The 20141-nt window shown below is 47.7% G+C and overlaps 1 protein-coding gene across 3 annotated transcripts in view; it reads left to right on the top strand.

The window, feature by feature from the left end:
• The first annotated feature begins 2509 nt into the window (after window positions 1-2509).
• Window positions 2510-20141, top strand: part of GALNT16 (polypeptide N-acetylgalactosaminyltransferase 16) — a 69690-nt gene continuing 52058 nt past the window's right edge. For 2 of the 3 annotated variants that reach the window (XM_057367142.1, XM_057367133.1), the window contains exon 1: window positions 2510-2848. In XM_057367142.1, the coding sequence (XP_057223125.1) occupies window positions 2645-2848 (204 nt within the window). In that variant the 5' untranslated portion in view covers window positions 2510-2644. Of the gene's footprint in view, window positions 2849-5423; window positions 5508-20141 lie in introns of those variants that run through there. The other variant, XM_057367151.1, reaches the window with a different exon arrangement.

Raw genomic sequence — 20141 nt, 5'->3', positions numbered from 1 at the left:
CTCTGAGCAAGGCTTCTTATCCCATCTCATCATCATAAGTATTCTTGTTTTTCTTAGGAGCATGACCTGCTTCAGSCCCTGAACTCTAATGCTACTGTTCTTCAAATGTTCTTAGCTAGATTCTGGATTAATTTACTCAGACTCTCAGACAGACATTATGTTCATGTATCAGATGCCACTTCCATGCCTGGAGGCCACGAGTAGAGCAGACCTGATTTCTCAGATCAAAGCAGTGCTAAGAAAAATCTTTTGGTGTTCTCCAGATGTTTCATAGTTGAAACCTCAGCTATAGTTTAAGTCAGATGACTGCAAAAACATGCACTGCATCTCACCATAACTATAAAGCCACACTTCATTTTTCTGAAGACAAATCTGGATGATAGTAGCCTTTTCCCCTGCAATAATTATYATCTCAATTTTATCTGGGCAATTTGGGACACCAAGTCTGTTCTCCTAAATGATGTGACCTAAGCTATCAGCCAAAGACGAAACTGGCTTCTCAAGAGCACCTTTTAATATTCATGGCCTTAGGAGATCTCTTTTCATTGAAGGTGATGCTGGTTAGYGCCTTGGTGTKTATAAATAAAATAAGGTTCTCAAAMCCAACRTAAAAYTTTCCTTGTGGCTATTTMTATTYCTCCTCTTGTTCTGTAYCTTTATTATTCTCCAAATACTTAGTTYATGCTTATGCTAAARAAACAACCTCTGGGTTGTCAAGCRGTCCCTTATTCCACCGTACAAAGTTTGTCACAAAATAAGAAAACACTTAGCATCTCTATGATGGATTTGAAAAAGAGCTAGGTTGTGGATAAGATCAGGTGCTTAAAGAAATCAAGCATAGTCTGGTATAATCTGCACAGTGGTGAAAGAGAAGACAGTCTGGSTGGCTCTGCTGTCACATGGACATGAACACATCTTACTCCCTGACCTTCTCTTTTCTGAATCCTTGATACAGCTCCTCTGCCTCTCTTCATGTCCCTCTGCAGCCCAGGCAGCTGCTGGATCCAAACCCACACACGAGAGCAGATGCTCTTTTTTGGTAAGACTCTGACAGATATTGAAAATGGTGGGAGCCCATCTTCCACTGGTTACTCATATTGGTGGGACAGATGTGGACTGGGCAGCTTAGACGAGTTATGTTTTTGTTGATCCCTTGGAGGACTTTGGTTTTGCCTTAAATGTCTCAAACTTCCCCTTGCCACTGACTATGACAAGTCAGCCTGGGAATCTGTGTGTAGTTGACAGGTCATTGGGAAAAGTACCTAGGAGGATATGAGATGCTTTCTAACACTTTTTACATCAGGCGTGCAGTGTGCTTTGCCGTGAGGTTGGTGTGGAGCCATRGAGGTGGTGGTCCTAGAAAAAGCACTCAGTTCTGAGCGCCCCCAGAACACATCTGACGGATGAATTTGTACTGTGCTGTACTTGTGGAAACAGGCAGTGTGCAAGTAAAGCTGAAAGGGCAGTTTAGCAGGGCAGGTTGCAATTACACTTAAGGGAATTTGGTTAAGAGGCAAGTAGGGTAAAAAGTTATTTAGAAGCCCTGATGAAATTTTCCATACTGTAATGCAAATACCCTAATCTCCTCATCAGATGCCTTGGAAGCACCCATATTTTGTATGTAGCCCCCTTATCAGGTGCCTTGGAAGCACCTTGGTTTTCTAAACATTTATTTTCCCTGGTAAGTTTTCTTAGTATCTCCTCCTGCCCTTGCAAACCTTTAAGCAGTACTTGCACAGCAGCTGCACTGTTACCTAAATGTCACTTGGTTTCACAAGCTGCATGCTCTGTTGTGTGAGCTGCCCCCAGGGCTGGATTCAGTGAGCTTTTTACCGYTACATTTTCAGCACTGCCCCGTGATGTGGAATTGTATCATGGTTGCCGCTCCACTGCCATTCTTGTCCCCCCGCAGGGCAGGGGTTGAACCCCTCGAGGCTGTGGTGCTGGCCYCGGCGCTCAGCCCTTGTGCCAGGGGGTGAGAGCTGCGCGGTCCCGTGTAGCAGCGAAGGGAGCGGGCGCCGGGGCAGCTCCATTCTCGGAGCCTTGTTCCCGTGAACCGCCCCAGCTTCAGTGGGAGATGGGCTCATCCATGGAGTGCGTGCCTGGATCCCGTGTGCCCTGGGCCGCCACGGTGTATTTGCKGGCCGCCGACCTCACGGGCACGGCGATGGCAGTACAGGCACGAGTGCCACTGGGCCAGCGGTGCGGGAGGGCAGGGTGCCGTGCTCCCCGCGTCCCAGCCGCTGTCGGCTGGGGCTGAGCCCGTGTCACCGGCTCCCCGCCACGGGGGCCCTGCCGGCCCGTCCCCGCTGCAGCACGGAGCGCATTCCCGCCGGCAGCCGGCCCCCGCTGCCCGCTGCCCGCTCCCCGCTCCCCGCTCCCCGCGCCGGCCCGGCCGGCAGGAGGAGGAGCAGGAGGAGGCGCGGAGCCCTCCGCCCCCTGCGGCGGAGCGGGCGAGGCGTTAGGACCCGGCGGCGGCGGCTGGGCGGCTGGGCGGCGCGGGGCCGGGGCCGGGGCCGGAGCGGAGCGGTGCGGGGCGGGGGAACCGCGCCACCGCCGCCGCCTCCTCTTCTTCCTCTCCTTCCTCCCGCAGCCGCCCCTGCCCGTCGAGGCAGCGCTCCCAGGCTCCCCCGGGGCGCTCGGCATGAGGAGGATCAGGGCCAATGCCATCGCCATCCTGACCGTCGCCTGGATCTTGGGCACTTTCTACTACTTATGGCAGGACAACAAGCCCCGCTCGGCGGCTACCGGCAGGTCCGCCGGAGGCGGTAGCGGCGGCGCCCGGAGCGGGCAGAGGGCGGCCGGCAGGCTGGAGCTGCGCCGGGAAGAGAGGACCATCCCCCTGATCGTGAGTGAGCGGCGGCCGGCATCCCGTCCTGCCGCGGCGGGGAGGATGCTCGGGGAGGGAGCGCGGCGGCGGGCGCGGGGAGCGCCGGCGGAGGGTTGCGCTTTGCCTTCGGGCTGCTTTCTGTTTATTTTAGCATTCGTGCTTGTCACCATGGCAGCCGCTACACTCGGGGAGCACGGCGGGCACTCTCGGGGGAATAGAGTAATGCCGTGGGTAAAGTGTTTGCGAGTTGTCTCCGCCGCTCTCAGCCCGGGCTCTGCTCCTCCGGCTGAGAGCGGCTGCCCTTGGCCGGGAGAAAGGCGCGTGAAACAGCTGGAAGGTCTTTGGTTCTCGTTCAGGAGGCGCACGCATACAGATATGTACATACACACACGCATGTGTGTGATCACAGTGCCTTCCCGTCAGGACCGGCTCAGAGCCATGACCTCTCACAAGCCCTTCCTCCGGCCAGCCGGGCTCTGAGCATCGGGCCGGGGGATGCGAGTGGCACTTGCAGCGGGGAGCTGTACAACTGCTACCAACCTCTGCCTCGGCCCCCTGTGCTTGGCTGCCAGATGGGGGACCTGGGCGCCGCTCGCGAGTTGTGTCTCTTTYAAGCCAGAGACAGCAGTCTGTGAGTCGGGCTCGGGCTAGGATTTGGGCAGGGAGATGGAGGGAGCCCCCAGGGCTCCTTCCTAACCCGAGGGGTGGTAGCAGTGCCCTGATATGCTRCTTCAGTTTTGTTGAAAGCCCCACACTCTGCCCTTTCGGGGATCTGTGGGCTCAGCTGGAGGATAAAATTGAGTTCCTGACTTAAGGATGATGGGGACCTTTCTGTTCTCTCTGTGGGGGTGATTTGTCCTCCCTTCAGCCTGTATAATAGCATCAATAAAGCTTTCCCAACTCTAGGCAATAGCTTAATAAAAAATAATTCAGCCCCTGGAGCAAGAAGTGGCTCAGCAATACATTCCCAGGAGTGATCCAGCTGAAGCAGTTCGGGAACTGCACTGTGTGTCACTCTTTGGCTGCGAATCCATTTGTCAGCTGGTTACGCACACATGGAAGCGAACAAAAGCAGCAGCCTGGTCAGAGTTGGAGCAAGGGCCAGGCACCTGCTTCCCTCTGTGGCTGATGCTGGGATTTTTTGGCCTGTGTCTCGCTTTTCTTCACCTGTAAAGTGGGGATGGGAGTTGTAAGCATGGGTATTTGGGAAGCCTCGTGAATGTTTGGAAAATGCTGTCAGAGCAGTCCCTGCTGTGTGGAGCAGGACGATGGAAATGGGTATGGTGAGGCAAGGAGCTCTGTGCAAGTGCTGTTAYTGCTGTAGCCCTTTGGGTGTGCTGGAAAACGCTCTCAGGCTGACCAGGGCTGAGTTGAACAAACGGAGGATTTGGAGCTTCTGCTTTTTTGATTCCACCTTACTGGCAGAGGAATCTGCCCCTGAGCCTCTGATTTCTTGTGTGAGCTTGAACATGCTGCACTGGCAGTTTTATTTCTCTGTTCCCMTGCTTATCCCTTCTGGTTTTTTATAGCATTTACTTTACTCCCTCTCAGAGGRCTTGTGAGGTTACATGAATCCATACCGTCTGCCAAGCACCTTAAAATCCTCGTGAGGAGGATGCTGTGGCAGTGCTGCACGTTGTTATATTGCTGCTGTTTAGGGGGCGGCAGTATGTGCTCATGGCTAACCACRAAGCCTCTTCTTACAAGATATAGTGCCTTGCAACAGCCACTCCAAGTCTGGCCTGCTCTCAAAACAGTGTAAAGCATCCCAGCTCTGCTCCGTGCCTGCAATCCCTTAGCAAGGAAAAATAATCATCCTTTGCGTCTCCTATCCCTCTGTAACTGGGKTCTCAGGATGGGCCAGCCCTCCCAGCAGGGCTCTCAGTAGCAGCTGAGGTGAAGGAGGACCCTCTCCTGATGCACCTKGCAGTGGGGCATGGTGGAAATACTGACCTGCCATGATCTATTCACATAGGGAAGGGGAACAGGAAGGGTTGGTGGTGTTTGGGCATTCCCTCATGCATGCAGGTTTCCCAGGGGTTTGGTGGGTTCCCTGAGAGTCAAGATGGTAAAATGCAGTATATGTACTCCTGTAACTGCAGTGCCATGGCTGTGGAGAGCCTGGCAGGCTTAGCAGTGATGTGCTCAATGGGCTGTCCTGGCCATGGTGTCTGCCAGCACTGCTGGGCAGAAGCAGGGGAGGGACTCTGGGTGGCACAGGGTGGGAGGGTTGGTGGGGGTCTGGGAACAGCACTGTCCCACAGGTGATGACATCTAGCAGGGTCTGAGCAGTTGGTCTCGCGGGCTGCGCTGTGTGTGTGAGCCTGAGGGCTGGTGAGGATGGGGCAGTAGCTGTGTGGACGATCCTCAGTATGTGCCCAGCTTCGTCCCGCACCCTCTCCCAGCCAGCATGGAAAATGTGCCAGTTCTATTGCCCTGCTGGAGAAATAACGGCTCGAGAGAAGCAGCTGTCCTCTGGCAGTGCAGAGCCCTCAACCCTGAGTTCATTGCCCTTGCAGTTAGATTATTTGACTTAATGKGTAATGGCAGTCATGTATAAGGGCAGGCATGTCTGTGCTCTGCCTGCTTCCCTGTCCCTTGGCTTTCTGCAGAGCCACTGAGACAAGCTGCCCAGTTTGATCCAGCTTCTGGTTTCCTCTGCTCTGCATCAGTGATGGTGTGGGAATTCAGGTTTGAACTCATCTGCAAGTAAGGGTAGCTCATGTGACTTTTGGGTCTCTGGAAAAATATTTTTTCAGTTTCCTAAAATTGGCTGCTTTTCTGTCTGGGAAAAGGAAAAAATCTTTCTTTTGGATGAGCGAGTCCAAGAGTTCTGCTCTTGCATCTATGCTATGACATTTCAGATCCTGGGCAAGTRAAGGTGTATTGCATGGGTTTAAAAACTGAAGTGCTTTCTGGGTTTGTGTTTTTCTTCTTCATTCTCTCTTAATGTGAAGAATAAAAGTCACCTCAGGTAAACACTATAGCCAATTGCAAGTCTCAGCTTGAAACTGTTTTCTGTTTGTTGACCTCATATTTATTCGCACAACTTTGAACTTAAAATCTGGATGTCTGACTCCTGGAGTCAGCCAGGGAAATCTTTGAATATTTAAGCTGTGGCATGGAGCTGTCAGAGATCAGTGTCCCAGAAACAGCTCGTGCATTAATAGTGATCCTACAGATACCTGCTTTATATATAGAAATCTTGACATGTGGCCTCTCTGCAATAGGCTCTTCACAAAGAGGCTCTACAGATGCTTGAAATGAAATTCAGAAATTGGTAAATGGCAGGCCCACTTGGTGACATGCTTCCCCTTGCACTTACCACAGAGGGTAGAAACACAAGTGAGTACCACACTCCTAGAAATGCATTTTTTCTCTGGAGAACAGCCTAGTTTCATATAAATTAGAAGCCCTGGGACCTCTTATGGTTGGTTTGTGTGGTTTTGGARAATGGACTTCTTCCCTGGACTCTTTTCTGTCCCTCCCTCCCTCCCTCCTGTGTCCAGGAAATTTGCAAAGGCCAGAAGCTGTGCAATGTGCCTTTGGAAGGGCTTTGGCATCATTCCTGCTCTATGTACAGGTGGTTAATTGTTCACCATGTGCTGCTTGTCTCCTTTACTATGGCATTGATGAGCAGAGCCCAGGGCTCTGTTCTTCCCGGTCCAAAGATTGCAGCATGGGAAGCTCGCCCAGCGTACTTGTGTCCCACTGAACAGAGCCATTGCTGCAGTGTGGGCAAAGCTTCTTTTAGGGAGAGGRATGGTTGGTAGGCAGCTTTGAAAGGGAAATTTTTCTGTTGGCTGACTGTGAGCTAAGGGTGGGAGTATTTGCTCCTATTCCCTATTCAGAAGTGGGATGTGAGGCTGCCCACAGGGTTCCTCCAGCTTGCTGATTTCTTTAGGATGGCAAGAAAGCAGCAACACATCCGGAAGCTGGAGACACAAGAATATTGTTAYTTGAATGCTCTGAATTGTGTTAGTRTCGGYGCATGTAGGGGAAGGTGTGAAGTGTCAGCCCTTTAATATCTCACAGTACCTTTCCATATCACACAAACAACATGAACAAGAGACCAAAATCTTCCAYGAGTCCTTCACAAATACACCCTAGCTKGTACCTGAGCATCTCCTTTTAAGCAGCTACTCCCTGGACTCTTCATCCTCGCAGGAGATGTTTATCATTAAGCTCTCGCAAATGTTTCTCAGGTGGTATCTGAACATCTCTTTTTTCAGCAGCTGAACTTCTTTACCTTTTTCTCATTGGAAGCCACGGCAACATGCTGCCCGCGGTCTCTCACTGGCTTCCCACGTTAGGCTGCTGCCTGATTGCTCTGGATCAGGTATGGTGCCTCTTATCTTTGTCARTTGCTCTTTGGAGCCCGTGTGTTGTCTCTTGTCTTTGTCCTGCCAGCTTTTGTGACCTGTGTGGTTGCTCTGTGACTCCACTGGAGTCAGTTTGGCAGTGGGGAGGCTCTGGATTGTAATTGTGGCTCAGGGTGCCTGGGCTCAGCCCTCCCGGCTGCTCCCTACTCTGTGCTCAGCCATGAGCGCTGGGGAGAGCAGCTCAAGGCATCCTTTTTCCTTGTAGCAAAGGGTTGCTAAATGCTCTGCAAACATCACTGAGCTGAGTGTCACCTGCCTGTGGTGAGACAGCAWGCAGGAGACTCCACTGGGATGCTTTGCTCAGAACAGGTGGTGTGTGTAGGCAGAGAACAAGTTGGCGAGGAAAGATGTCAATTGTTTGATTCCCACATCTTGTTCAGCCAGAAAATAGGCAGTGGCTGGGCTTTAYCTGCTTCTCTGAGTTGCTGAACGGGCACATTTAGCCATGTTTGTGTTTGCCACCAAGTGAGACCACTTTGATGTGTGCTCTTCAGRCCCTGGAGCAGCTAGTTAATAGCTCTGCTGCTTTTGTTTTGTGTTGCCTTTGGCTGCTGGGTACCTGAATCTCACAGAGCAGGAGCCAGCTGATGTTCACCGTGCATTCGTGAATGATTGTATTCTCATCCCTTCATCACATTGTGCTGCTTTCAGAGGATGCTGTTTTCCTCACAACTGGGATAAGCTGCAACTTTCATGGTTTGCTAAATGATACCATTTTTCAGGGACCTGTGTCCCATGAARCTCCTGCATATCTGTCTGCCTGCCTGGAGGCAGGTCTTGTAGCCTTGGGCATGTAAATCTGGAAAACTGAGGTGGATCCTAAATAAGTGAAAAAACCYCAACAAACACAACAAGAAGGRAACAGCACTAATACCTTGCATTGGTATATTGTCAGGCCTAATTTCATGATCTGCTGTGCCAGGGAGAGAAAAGGCCTATTTTTYAATGAGATGCCACAGTTCATTTCAGCTGCTTCCTTACCATTTCATTCATAGCGGGTTGCTCCTAGAGTCTCCTGCCTTTTGGCTCTGTAGGTTTCTTTGTGCTGAGTGTCTGTGTCTGAGTTTGCACACGTGTGGACAGCGCAGGGAGGCTCTGTGCTCTCCCCAGGGCTGTGATGCTGCCCATAAGCCAGGGTCTGTAAGCCAGAGCACCTTGGCTGCAGCACCACGAGCTCCAGGCCAGCAAGGCACGGTGAGCAAGCCACTGAAGTTGCCATGTTCAACAGCTCATGAAATGCTCTTGTTTTTCTTAAAACATTTTCCTTTCAAGTTAAAGCGGAGGAAGCTTTACCTCTCCATTCTACTGGCCTGCAAAGCAGCTCCACTCCTTGTGGCTCTGCAAATATCTGGTTTGTTGGAAATGAGATGGAAAAGAAGCTATGGGTTGCAGTGCCAATGCTTTTGMAGGTGAAGGTGCCTCTGCCAGTTGCTGGGTTTGTCTGTGCTGTTCAGCCTGGCCCATTCCAGTGCCAAAATCCAACACCTCTATGGCCTCTGCTCATTCCAGTTTGTGACAGGGTGGGGGACACAGCCCTTGATGCTTGGAGTTTTGTGACAACCTTTTCTCCTGTGGCCAGAGCCTTGCAGCACTGATGCTTTTGGATCTCTGTGGCATCTCTGTTATGGCACATAACAGGGAGCTTGTGCCAGCTCCCTGGGAAACGATGACTTGGTAACTCTTTCTCTAAGGATATTACTACAGCAGGAAGATTCAGTGACAGCTTGACGGTTTAATATTTTATTTACAGTGTTTATGTTTTAAAAATGTGGGAATGACTGCTGTTTGCCTAAATGGCAGAAAATTATTTTATATTTAATTTGTCCCAGCGGTGCTTGTGGTGCATTAAAAATAAAAAAGAAGGAAATGGTTTGCAATAGTAATATTAATAAAATCCAGTTGGCAGCACTGGCTTTAATTGTTAAGCAAAGTGATGCTGTAGCTGCAGTGGTAGCCAGGGCATGGGGARTGTGGTGGTCTGGGCACCCTGGGASAGTGTGTAGAAGTGAGGGGAGTGCCAGTGCAGTGCTCCTGAAGATGATTTATTTTACTAGAACCTTTTCATTAAATCAGTGGGTGAAGCAGTTGCAAGTTTTAGCAAGGTGAAACACTCTTTAGTATGCAGCTGCTTCCTCAGTTAGATMGGTGTTTGCATATACAAAACTATCTTAAGATTTAAAACCTAAAATTTAGCAATGTTGCTGGCAACAGAAAGCTTTGACAGACACCTCAGGTTGCTGTTYGCCATGGTGAAACTTGGTCCAGACGCTTCTTCATCCCAAGGCAGTGTCACTTAAAATGTAMGGGGAGAAGATATTTTTTGTTTCAGTGGCGCTGAACTGGGACTGCCCATTTTGGAGCASAGAAAACTGACTTAATGATTCCTGTTAGAAAAACGTGCAGAGCACAAAGGCAATGAAACAGAAGCAAGTGTGCTGGGGATGAAGGGTKTGGGGGGTGTGGGGGGTGGTGCCTCTGGCTGTCTTGGGCATTGTCTCCCTTCTGCAGGGGAAGCTCGTGGGCAGAGCCTGGCAAGGTGGGATCTTTTGCTTTTCTTTGTCTCCCCGCAGAATGCCAGCTCGTTGTTCCTATTTCACATCACTTCAGTGACAGTCCCAGGACCTTGTTTTTCTCCTTCCTTCATGTGTGCTGCTCTCATGTCCCCCTCCAGCCCTACCTGCCAGCTCCTGCAGTAGGGCTGTAGGCATTTTGGGGCTGTCCTGTCAGCTGTCACTGCTGTTTTGTCTGTCTGGTGCCAAGTGCAGATGCTGTGATCCACACACATCCCACACTATTGTATTAAGGTAAAGATTGAACCACAGTGAGATGCATGGACTGGGAGTTGGCCTGCCTTATTGACTSAGCTGAGCTAATCTTCCTTACAGGCTCTTCACATGCCTCAGTTTCCCCAAAGTCTAAAATGAAGATTTTATCACTTCACTGGGCTTTTGGGCAGCTTAGCTAGCAAGTTTTGTAAAGGGCTGGAGATGAGAGAGATAACCTTAGCAAAATATTTGGTTGAGTTCTCTCTTTGTGTACCTCTGAATCAGGAATGGGATTAGCAGTGATGTAGCCATCAGGGCTGATCTGCTGCAGGAGGAAGTTGTTACAGGCACAGCTTGGGCTGCTCTGTGCACAGAAAAACAGGATTTGTTAGTAAAGGCGTGTCTTACCTGCTACTGTCTTTTGCTGTGTCTTTACAYGCAGATATTCTTGCAACCAATAAAAGTGATAAAGGACTGGAGGTGGACTGTCCGCTTCARTTTCCATGTCCCAGTTTTGCTTGTGGCTCTGGAGACAGTGAGATATATAGCAGTACATTTAAAACAAAATCAAGAGCAAAGTAAAAAAAATACAGTAGTCTCTTGGGCCCCATCTTCGCGGAGAAATTACCTATGTTGTGATGTGCTTTGAGCCTATGGGTAATTTTGTGGTGCTGGTAGAGACTGGGTTTTTGCTAGGCAGCTGTGTGCTCGCTTTGGAGCAACTTTCTTTCAGCTCCTTCAGGGATATCATCCCTGCAGAAACCTGCCTCAGCTCCCTCTGCAGTGCCACTGCAGGTCTTGCAGTGCTGTTGGTGTCTGGTGCCATTCCCAGGATGTGGATGATGCTGTCACATGGGGCTGTCCTGGGCTGGAAAGCTGCTTTGGTCGGTCAGATGGTGCTTGGCTGGTCCTGCTGCCATGATGGAGCTGCTGGGTYGACTTTGCAGCTCAGGCTTCAAGGCTGCCATGGTTGGGCTGGGGTAGTGCTCTAACTTCTGACTGTTACAACATGATCACTGATGATACTTGGCTAAAATTATCAGAAAATTATCTGCTTTAAGCTCTTGTTTTCAATTCTCCCACTTAAAAAAAATAATATTGTAACCTGTAATATGATCTTTTTGAGGAGGCTTTGTTTAACAGTAACAGATTTCACCTGTGCTGAAATACGCATCAGAAATTTTGTGGGCCTGTGAGGAAAAAAAAGGACTATTTTTCTTGCCTTCATTGTTTTGGATAAAAGCCCTGAAACAGCTAGGGCTTGGCTGGAAAAATGCTTCTAACCAGTGAAAGTGTCTTCAGAGGTTCTCTGAAAAAAATCTTTCTGCGGGACAAAATTTGAAAAATGATGCTTTCCATCTGCTTGCATGCTGAGTTCCCTGAACAAAGTATTTGGTGCCAGAGAGTGTCATGCCACTGTAATGCCCTGCTGTAACTTTGTGCCTTTTAGTACCAAGTGTGCAGTAAATAGCATAATAAATAAGGAAGAGTGTATGGGAGCTGCAAAAAGCAGGACAGCTCCTTGGGTAAGTGGTCAGTTAATCYCTGTGTACAGGGATCTGGATGCAGTGCCATTGCAAATGGGAGCCATCACATCCACACAATGAAATTGAAACAATTGTGTGCTTCCTGTGTAGTTTCCTGTAGTCTTTTGAAATTGTAAAAATTAATAGTAAGGTATCTGAGTTAAAAAATGTGAATGTTGCAAATGCTCGCTGCAAAGTCCTGGTCCATGTCTTCACGCTGTATTTCCCAGGTGCTATAATATGCACATCATTTTTAGTGATTTTTTTTYYTTTTTTTTATACCTTTCATTGAGTTTTTTCCAGATGTGGTTGTGTGGTAGGAATGCCCAGCTACCAGGCATCTGATGGAGTAGGCTGTGTGTGTCTCCCAACCTTTTGAAATGTCTCCTTGTGGCTGAGCTGCCTGTTTCATGCCTAAAGATCGGGAATAGCCTCGCACAGTGACTTCTGAGAGAGWTGGCAGGAGCACTGGCAAATGGATAGGGGTACAACCCTATCTCGGCCTGGGGATGCTGCATTGCCACATCCCTGCTGSTGCTACACTTGCAGAGCTGGCTCCTCTCTCAGGGGCAGGCTGATGTGAACACAGTGAGGTTTCTCTCRTTGCTTGGGTGCAGGATGATGTTTGTACTGAGGTTGGGTTGGCAGCAGAAGGATGTATGTTCTACARTGAGGTAACTCTTTCAAAAATTCTGTTGGAGCAAATCTTGAGTGAAATTGGCATCTGTATCCTCCCTGTGTTTGGGCAGTCTGAGTCTGGTTGTACCGTGCCTTGGAATGCTAGATTGCTGTGCCATGCCTGCTAGATTAATGGCCCTGTGGGATATTTCGGGGTATTTCTAATCTGGGAAAACTGGATCACACTGGCTAGGCAGCCCCAAAATATTTTGAGAAGGGCTGGGAAATCAGTGTTCCTTCAGGACTAAATAGTGAATCTCTCAGGCCAGGCAGTGATGAGATGCAGTCAAGTGAGGTCTGGCCTTGGAGAGGCTGCCCAAGCACCTTTCAAAAGCTGCCTTTGGCTGAGTGGRAGAGGATTTGAAGTGAGCAGTTGGACAACTTGCTCAGGTCAGGTCCTTGAACAGACATCAGTCTCATGCTACATGTTAGGCGAGCCATGAGGAGGTGGTTAACAGAGAAAGCAAACACTGTCCTTACAGCACAGGATACAGATTGAGTCACACAGGGTAATAGGWAAAATCTGCTGATCTGCCTGCATCACTCTCCTTGCAGCATTATTCAAAACTATGAACTGTAAATTATTTACTCATTCGTTTTCTTGGACCCAAAACCTCACTTTCGGGAAAGATGTGCTGGAGTTGAAAGGAAAAACCTCGGGGTGATATGAGTCACTGTTTGTGGCAGGACTGGTGTGAAATACAGGTTATGGCTACATTCCCTCCTGCTATTCCTCTGTTAATTGTGCAGTAAGGCCCTGTGTGGTTGGTACCTTTGCTRTCCCTTGTATCTGTGTGTCAGAAGGGCTACCTGAGTGCTTCTGCCACCCCCTTGGGTTTGGATGCATCAATCATGGCTGGCAGTGGCAGTCATGTTCACTTGCCCACTGCCAGCATCCTTGGGGCTTGGGCCACACCAGCTCTCACTTGCACTGAGGAGTTGGAGGGGAGGGACAGTGTTCTGTGAGGACCTTGTGAGGGACATTTGATGTGTGCAAAGCTGAGCCCTTTAAATCTTGGTGCCCTAGTTAACRGGGATTTAGTCCTTCCAACCTGTCACAGTCCATCTCATTTTTCCTCCTCTTTCCTTTTAGTTAGAGGATTAAAATTGTCGCGTTGAGCTTAAAGGGGATTGGGATGCTCTGTATTTTTCTTCTGCTTTTGCCCAATATCTCCTAAGAGACATCACAAAGAATGGCCAAGAATGGATAAACAGTATTAGCACCACTGGAAGTACTGAAGAAGAGACAAGAAAACTCTCCCTCCCCTGTTGTGCCTGCATKATTGCGGGGTCTGTGCAGGATGCTGCGTGACCTGCTGAGCTTGGCAGCTGCCTGGCACACTGGCATTATCCGTGTCCACAGATTGCCTGGAGGCAGGAGCAGCAGCTTTTGGCACTTTCTTGGGCAGGACCAGCAGCTGCAGGAGGGGAGAGTGGTGATGGGAACTGSGTGTATGAAGGGATTCCTTTCTTGTTCCTCTGTGCCTCCTGTACCACAGGAGCCTTGCAAGACTCCTCAGCTCCCCAGTGCACAGAAGGAACTTGCCTCTGCCAGTGGGCTGCGTGTTCAGAAAACCCAGTACACAGCTCTGCAGAGTTCCTTCAGCTTGGCTTCAGCAGAATCCAAAATCTAAATTTAAATGAAATGTCTTGACTTGGGTTTTGGGGGGACAGGAGAGGAGGGGTGTAGCTGGGTGATGCAGTTTACCATGAAAGAATACTTAGAAGTGTCAGAAAGCAGAAAMAGGGTGACCATTTGGATTCCCTAGTTCATACAGCACTGAATCTGAGAAATTAGGAAATAATGCTGCACATGGTATTTATTAAACATCCAGGAAATTGCTTAACTAGGTCTTGTGACAGATTCAGAAAGACTAAGTCTATTTTGAGTATCCACGATACATCATCAATTTTCTTGTCCAGCTTTCTATTAGTGCTTTTATAATTCTGCTAGAAATACACCTCCCACTGCTATAAAGCCCTGTGCAGARCTTTGAGCATGGTCTTCACCATTCTGTGTGGCAAGGACAGCCATGAAGCATGTTGCCAGAAGGTTGTTTTGAATCATTGGAGGCAGTTAGTGTCTTTCTGGTCTTTGCAGGTCTCCTGCAGAAATGGCTCCATGGCTCCTGAGCTTCTGGCTTGCTTTGGGAGGTACAGAAACCATCCCATAGCTCTTCCTTTCCTCTGTCCCATTATATAGGTTGACAATACAAAATGCAGGAAGCACAATGCTGTTGTTTTAGTCTATATTGAGGTTGGAACCAGCAGGAAGGATTATCTAAGGATGCTGGGGTTACAGRGTAGAATTCAATGTGGCTGGGCTGGAGCTGGCTGCTCTTTAAAGATGTGTGGTTTGGGAGGAGAGGATTGCTGTCAGAAAGGCCTGTCTGCTCSTTCAGAGATAATTTAACAGCCTGCCTTCCATTCAGGCAAGGGAAGTGCTATCAATGGATTTTTTCCTATTGTATTCAATGRCCTGTCTGTATGTCATGGCCTAATTGTGTTACCCTAGAGAGCAGTGGATAGAGGATGATTTTCCTTGTAAGTTTTCTTTGCTGCATTGGAAAGAGACTGATCCTATCTGATTCAGCTGCCAGGCAGCCAGATCTCTCTCTGCTGGTCAATAAACAGAGTGCTGTTTTGTGCACCAGAAGCTGGTCATTTTCACTGCACCACTTTTCATTCCTGTCCATTTCATTGCATTCACTCAATTTCCCCAAGGAGCTAAATGGGGGTTATTGGCTAAAAAGCCACCAAAATCAACTCTGCAGTAGTCCAGTATTTCCTAGTTTAATTAATCCATGGTGCTGGAAGCTAGGTTTCACATAGAAGWACCTAATAAGACATTTTCAACCTCTAATTGTTGAGCTTTGTACAGACAATGAACTTTCTCTTTGAATGCTTTCAAAATGGCATGCCTTGGCCACCAGAGGGAGGGCATTGGCTGCTATTGTTATGACTTAATTACCAGCGTAGGATTAGTTAGGACTTGGATGTTGCATCAAGCCAAGGATCTATCCTGTGCTAGAGATGTATAATTTGAAAGTGAATCCATATATCTATGTTAAACAGATTTGTAGTGGCATCTGTTCTGCCCAATGGTTTTTACAGGGAAAACTGTCCACAGATAGATAATAGCATTGAAACACTTCAATAGCTACTTTTGGTAATAAACACTTCTTGCACTGACAGGTCATGTGCACTTGACTCTTCAAAAATGTGCTAAGTGCTTAAGCATCTTTTACAGATCAGGAGCATGAAGAAGGCTCAGACAGGTTAAAGTCTTGATTTACACTGATTGCTCAAGAACACTTAGTTCTCCAATGCCAAGATTTCATTTCCTTTCCTGAAGGGAAGAATTTCCTTTCAGAAAAGGAATTGAAATCTTGCGATTTCAATGAGCATCAATTCGGCAAGGTTTGGTCCACTTCTCTGCACTTCATGTCATCTCCTCATTCATTTTACTTTGTTTTCTGATTTCACCATTTCAGTGAGTATCATTTTGGCAAGTTTTGGTCCTTTTCACCGAACCTGTTTTCGTCCCAGGCCTTATGATTTTATTGGCTCCATTTCCAAATATTCAGACTTTTATTTTTAATTGCAATATTTTGTTTGATCRTATCTCCTTTCCAGAGTGTTTGTAACACTTGGTTCTCCAATTTCAGGATTTCATCTCGTGAAATGAAATTCTTCGCTAAGTTCTTCCTTTCAGGAAAGGAATTGAAATCTTGAGATTTCAATGAGCATCAGTTCAGCAAGGTTYGTCTCCTTTCTTCGTCTCCAGATGGATATCATGGTATTAACAGATGGTTAAGGAGAAATATTTCCTTCCTTGACTAAAAAGGAAGTGAACATATGGAAGCTGTCTCAGACATGAGTTTTGAGCCCTCTTTTAACTTGGCAAAGACTTTGCTGTGAACCCTGGAGCCTTGAGGAGCAGCAGCACCAATGTGGCAGGCAGAGGCTGGTGGGGAAGCCTGCATGGGCAGCTTGTGGGAAGAACGGAGTAAGTGTGCTTTGAGGAGGGAGTGTTGGAGCAGGTGGGTCACAGGTACTGTACTGGGCCAAATTCCACTCCAGTTCTCACACTCTGTTGAAGTTGGGATTTTCAGCTGCTTTAAGCACCAAAGCTAGATGATCAGTGCTATTACTGGAGGGCAGATGAATGTTTGTCCAAGTGTYTAATAGAGACCTGCTCTTCAGTGACTGCTTTGCACTGCTGGAAGCAGTTAATTAAACACTGCGAGTTTTAGACTAGCAAGGTCTTTTGGATGAAGGACTTGGGTAGATATGGAAGTAGATGTTTGATGAAGCTGTTTTGTGCTTTGCGGTTTTCCCTTTGAGCTGAGATGGAAAGGGAGTGGTAATCACTTCTCAAGGGCGCTGCAGGACATGACTGCTGTCTTGTGAACATCATTGCTTGTGTCCTCCAAAAGATCTTGCTGGGACCGTACGAATGGCAGAAGGGGTACCCAGCTGTGGTGGCTTGCTGAAAGAAGCAACAAAATTTGATTTGAGRGCCTGCAGGTAATTATTACTGCTTCTCTTGCCCTGAGAGGGCACTAATCACATATTTTTGCTCTGCAGCTTAGTATGAGCAACTATGCCATTCCACCAGATTTTGTCAGCTGCCTGTAGGGGCACACTGCTTGGGAGGTCCTGAAACTAGTCTTACCAAGCCATCCCTCCACCTGACTGCAAATAATGCCTGTATGTCCTTGTCCCTGTCGGGCTGTGAGAGAGGCAGAGGCTGAGCCAGAGCAGTCCCAAACCTGCAGGCAGTGTGGCTCTGCTGGGTCATGACAGGTCTAGAGACAGAGGTCATCTTCCTGTAACTGGACTGAGAAAACACTGAGGGATGTTAGTTACATTTGGAAGGAGTGTGAGAGGAAACAGGAGGAGCAAAAGTCAAGTTATCTCCACCAGATGCTGGCTGTGGTCCTGAGGAAAGCTATTTTTGCTCTGTTGCCATGATATTTGTACCCAAAGCTAAAGCACCATTGTGGAGGTGAAGATGCCATTCTGGTAGTGTTTTACTTCAGATGGGTTGAAGTAAAGAGAATTCCTTTCATTAGCCTGGTGTTACCAGGGTCTGAGAGAGGGATGATGGCTGTTACTTGCCTGTAACATGAACGTGTGCAGTGAAGGGTAACATAAAGTTATTATTAACTGAAAGAAGTTGAGGGGAGTTCCTTTCCCTCTTGGTTAAAAACTTACTGCTTCACACAGGTTAATACGGTGCTCTGGGGAGCGATCGGAGGGCTGAATGTGTGTRGGAAAACAGAGGGTGGGGATGGGTATTCTATATGTGCTTCTTCCATTTGCTGCTTCCCTACAAAATTTATCAGTCATTTCTAAATTGTTTCTGGCAATATTGCTCTATATATTATAAGAGGAGGAGTCTGTTAAAGGCATGTCTGATGGGTGAGGGAGTAATTACAGGGTCTTTCATCTGTTAAGATGTTACCAGGTTAGAGATGGTGGTTTGCTGGGGTGATTGCTGCACATCCAGCTCCAGATGAGCACTGAGTGGAGGACAGGGTGGAAAGGTGCCAGTTGGACTAGCAGCTCTCTCTTCAGCTCTAAGCTGCTGGATCAGCCTTGCTGGAAATATCCTTGCTGCTTGAGCCTGGTCTAAATGGCTCCATAACTCAGAGAGTGAATGTTAACCTGTAGATAGAAAAGTTTCACAGCCTCTGTCTCAGTGCATCTAAGTGACATGGGATGGGAAGARCTTGCAGGGGCTTGGCAGGATGGATAAAGGAAGCTAAATTGGAGTGGACATAWGTTGCAAGTAGCAAGATAGAACTTTTTCCCTTGTGCTTTTCCCCCTGGCTCTAGAGTGCGGAAAACAGCAGCTGTTCAACATCCCTGTAGACCCACCTCACTTTCAGATGAGGAAAAGGAGGGACAATGTCTTTTTAGGAAATCAAAGATATGGCTACGTTTGGTTTTTTAATTGAATTGTCTGGGAGATGTRTGCATGGTTTTTGTGTGGATATGTACTGAAAACCTTGAGGTCCTTGTTGCAGAGACTTTTCTCAGTACAGGGGATTTTTATAATCTTTGTACTTAYTTTCCTATTTTGTTTAATTCAGATCTAGTGTTGCTCCTACTGCTCTGAGGGGTACAAACAAAATACTGGCAAGCCATTTGGACWCCTGGGCAAAAGCACTGGAGATCAGTGTGTTTACCAAAAGAATTGACATTCTTACCTAGTAAGAGGCCAAAGCTCATCAATTTGGCTGACGCACTTCCATCCCCACCAAGCAGAGGATCATCTTGAATATCTTTAGTTTTAAAGCCCCAGAGCCATCCTGCAGAAATGAATGATGGAGCAGGCAGCTCTGGGATCCATCTGCTTTCCTTCCTCTCAAGCTTCTCTTKTCTGGGGCACCCATGAGCAGCACTTGAGACATCCAAGAGCTGGGGACAAACCATCTTACCCTCCTGTGTGAGGGTAGGCTTGCTCAAGATGGGATCWCTCACACATGCATTTTTTGATAAAGTCACCAGTGACTTGTAGTGGGTAGACCCCTCTTTAGCTGGGGGTGATCCCTGAGCCTTGCAGCAGAGGTCCCACCAGCAAAAACTAGTGAAGCACTTTCAACTCCATTGATTAGAAYCACAGTAAATGAGCATTTACTTGTGATTGCTATGTGAAGTTGTAGTACCTCAGCCTGTGAGATTTTAATAGATTTTTTAGTGTTCCCAAGTTAATCAGCCTTCTTGAGATAGGTATCTCTTTTCTCTTGACACTTAGCAGCATGTCTTAGATGTGGCACAGTAGGATTTGAACTGTTGACACTGTGTAATGCAGAGATATAAATTGTCATTGCATTGCCTTTGCCTCAGGGCAGGGTCTGTGTCAATTGTCCCTCAAAGGCAGCCGTTTCTGATGCAATCTTTCTCAGGCTACAATTTTGCCTTCAGTGAGGAAAATCACTTACTTTTCTGCAATGAGAAACATGATTTCTCCCCTAATCTGTGACTAAAGATCGGTGAACTTTTGAAAGATGCTTTTCTACTATCCTCTAACAAAATTTTTCATTTTCTGGTTCTGCCTGACTGACAGATATCTATCAGTTCCAGGCCTTTAGTGTTGCAGTACAAACCTTTGCTGCCTGTGTTTAAGGAATGATTATTCATTTGCAGGAACCGTACCAGGCAGATCTCCTCTGTGAACTGGCATACAGACAAGGGTGGTGTGCAGTCCAAGTGCATCAGCGAGATAGGTGTGCAAAAATTGTTCCAKTTTATGATGGACATACCTCACAAAGGTTTGGTGGTGGGAGACAATTATGGACAATTTCTGTTTTTTATTATTTAACTTCATTGGTATCTAATGAAGTGTGCTGCTAAGCTCTTCTGCACTACCAACGTGGGGCATTCATTGCTAAAGCGTCAGCTTTTCAATATTTCCCAAATGTACCAAGTGTTTGACTCTTACAGAAAGATAAAAGAAATCTGGCAAAAGGATACCTTTCTTTCTGCTTTTGGAAGGATTCTCTTGTGGGCATCCTTGATTCTGAACATGACTAGAGTTAGTTATATTTGAGGAGTAAATAGCTGTCAATCAACTTTTTTTATTTTYACATTTTTTGGAGTAGCCTGTGAATGACATGCTGGAAAACAAGCTGTTGGCCAAGCTGTATGTTGATATGGCAGGCCTGGAAAACAGTCTGAGCTGAACATCTCCATCTCAGAACCCTGCTCCCAGAGAGGAGGCTCTGCCACATCCCCAGCACACCGTGAGGTTTCCTTCTCATGTAACTGGAACTGCGTGTGCTGGATGAGGACCCAGCTTTAAAAGAACAAAAGCAACAAAACAATCTAAAAAGTACTGTGGTATTGCTATGGTAACAAACATCTAGAAAAGCAGGCAGATCTCTGTATTAACTGTAGGCTTGGGCTTTGTAGCCTGTGCCCTGGTGGTTGCATATGCAATCAGAGACAG

The sequence above is a fragment of the Malurus melanocephalus genome, unplaced genomic scaffold, assembly GCF_030028575.1.
Source record: "Malurus melanocephalus ecotype Western Australia unplaced genomic scaffold, MMel_1.1 scaffold_2, whole genome shotgun sequence".
In the NCBI taxonomy this organism is placed as follows: domain Eukaryota; kingdom Metazoa; phylum Chordata; class Aves; order Passeriformes; family Maluridae; genus Malurus; species Malurus melanocephalus.
This window is presented reverse-complemented; position numbering and strand designations above follow the sequence as displayed.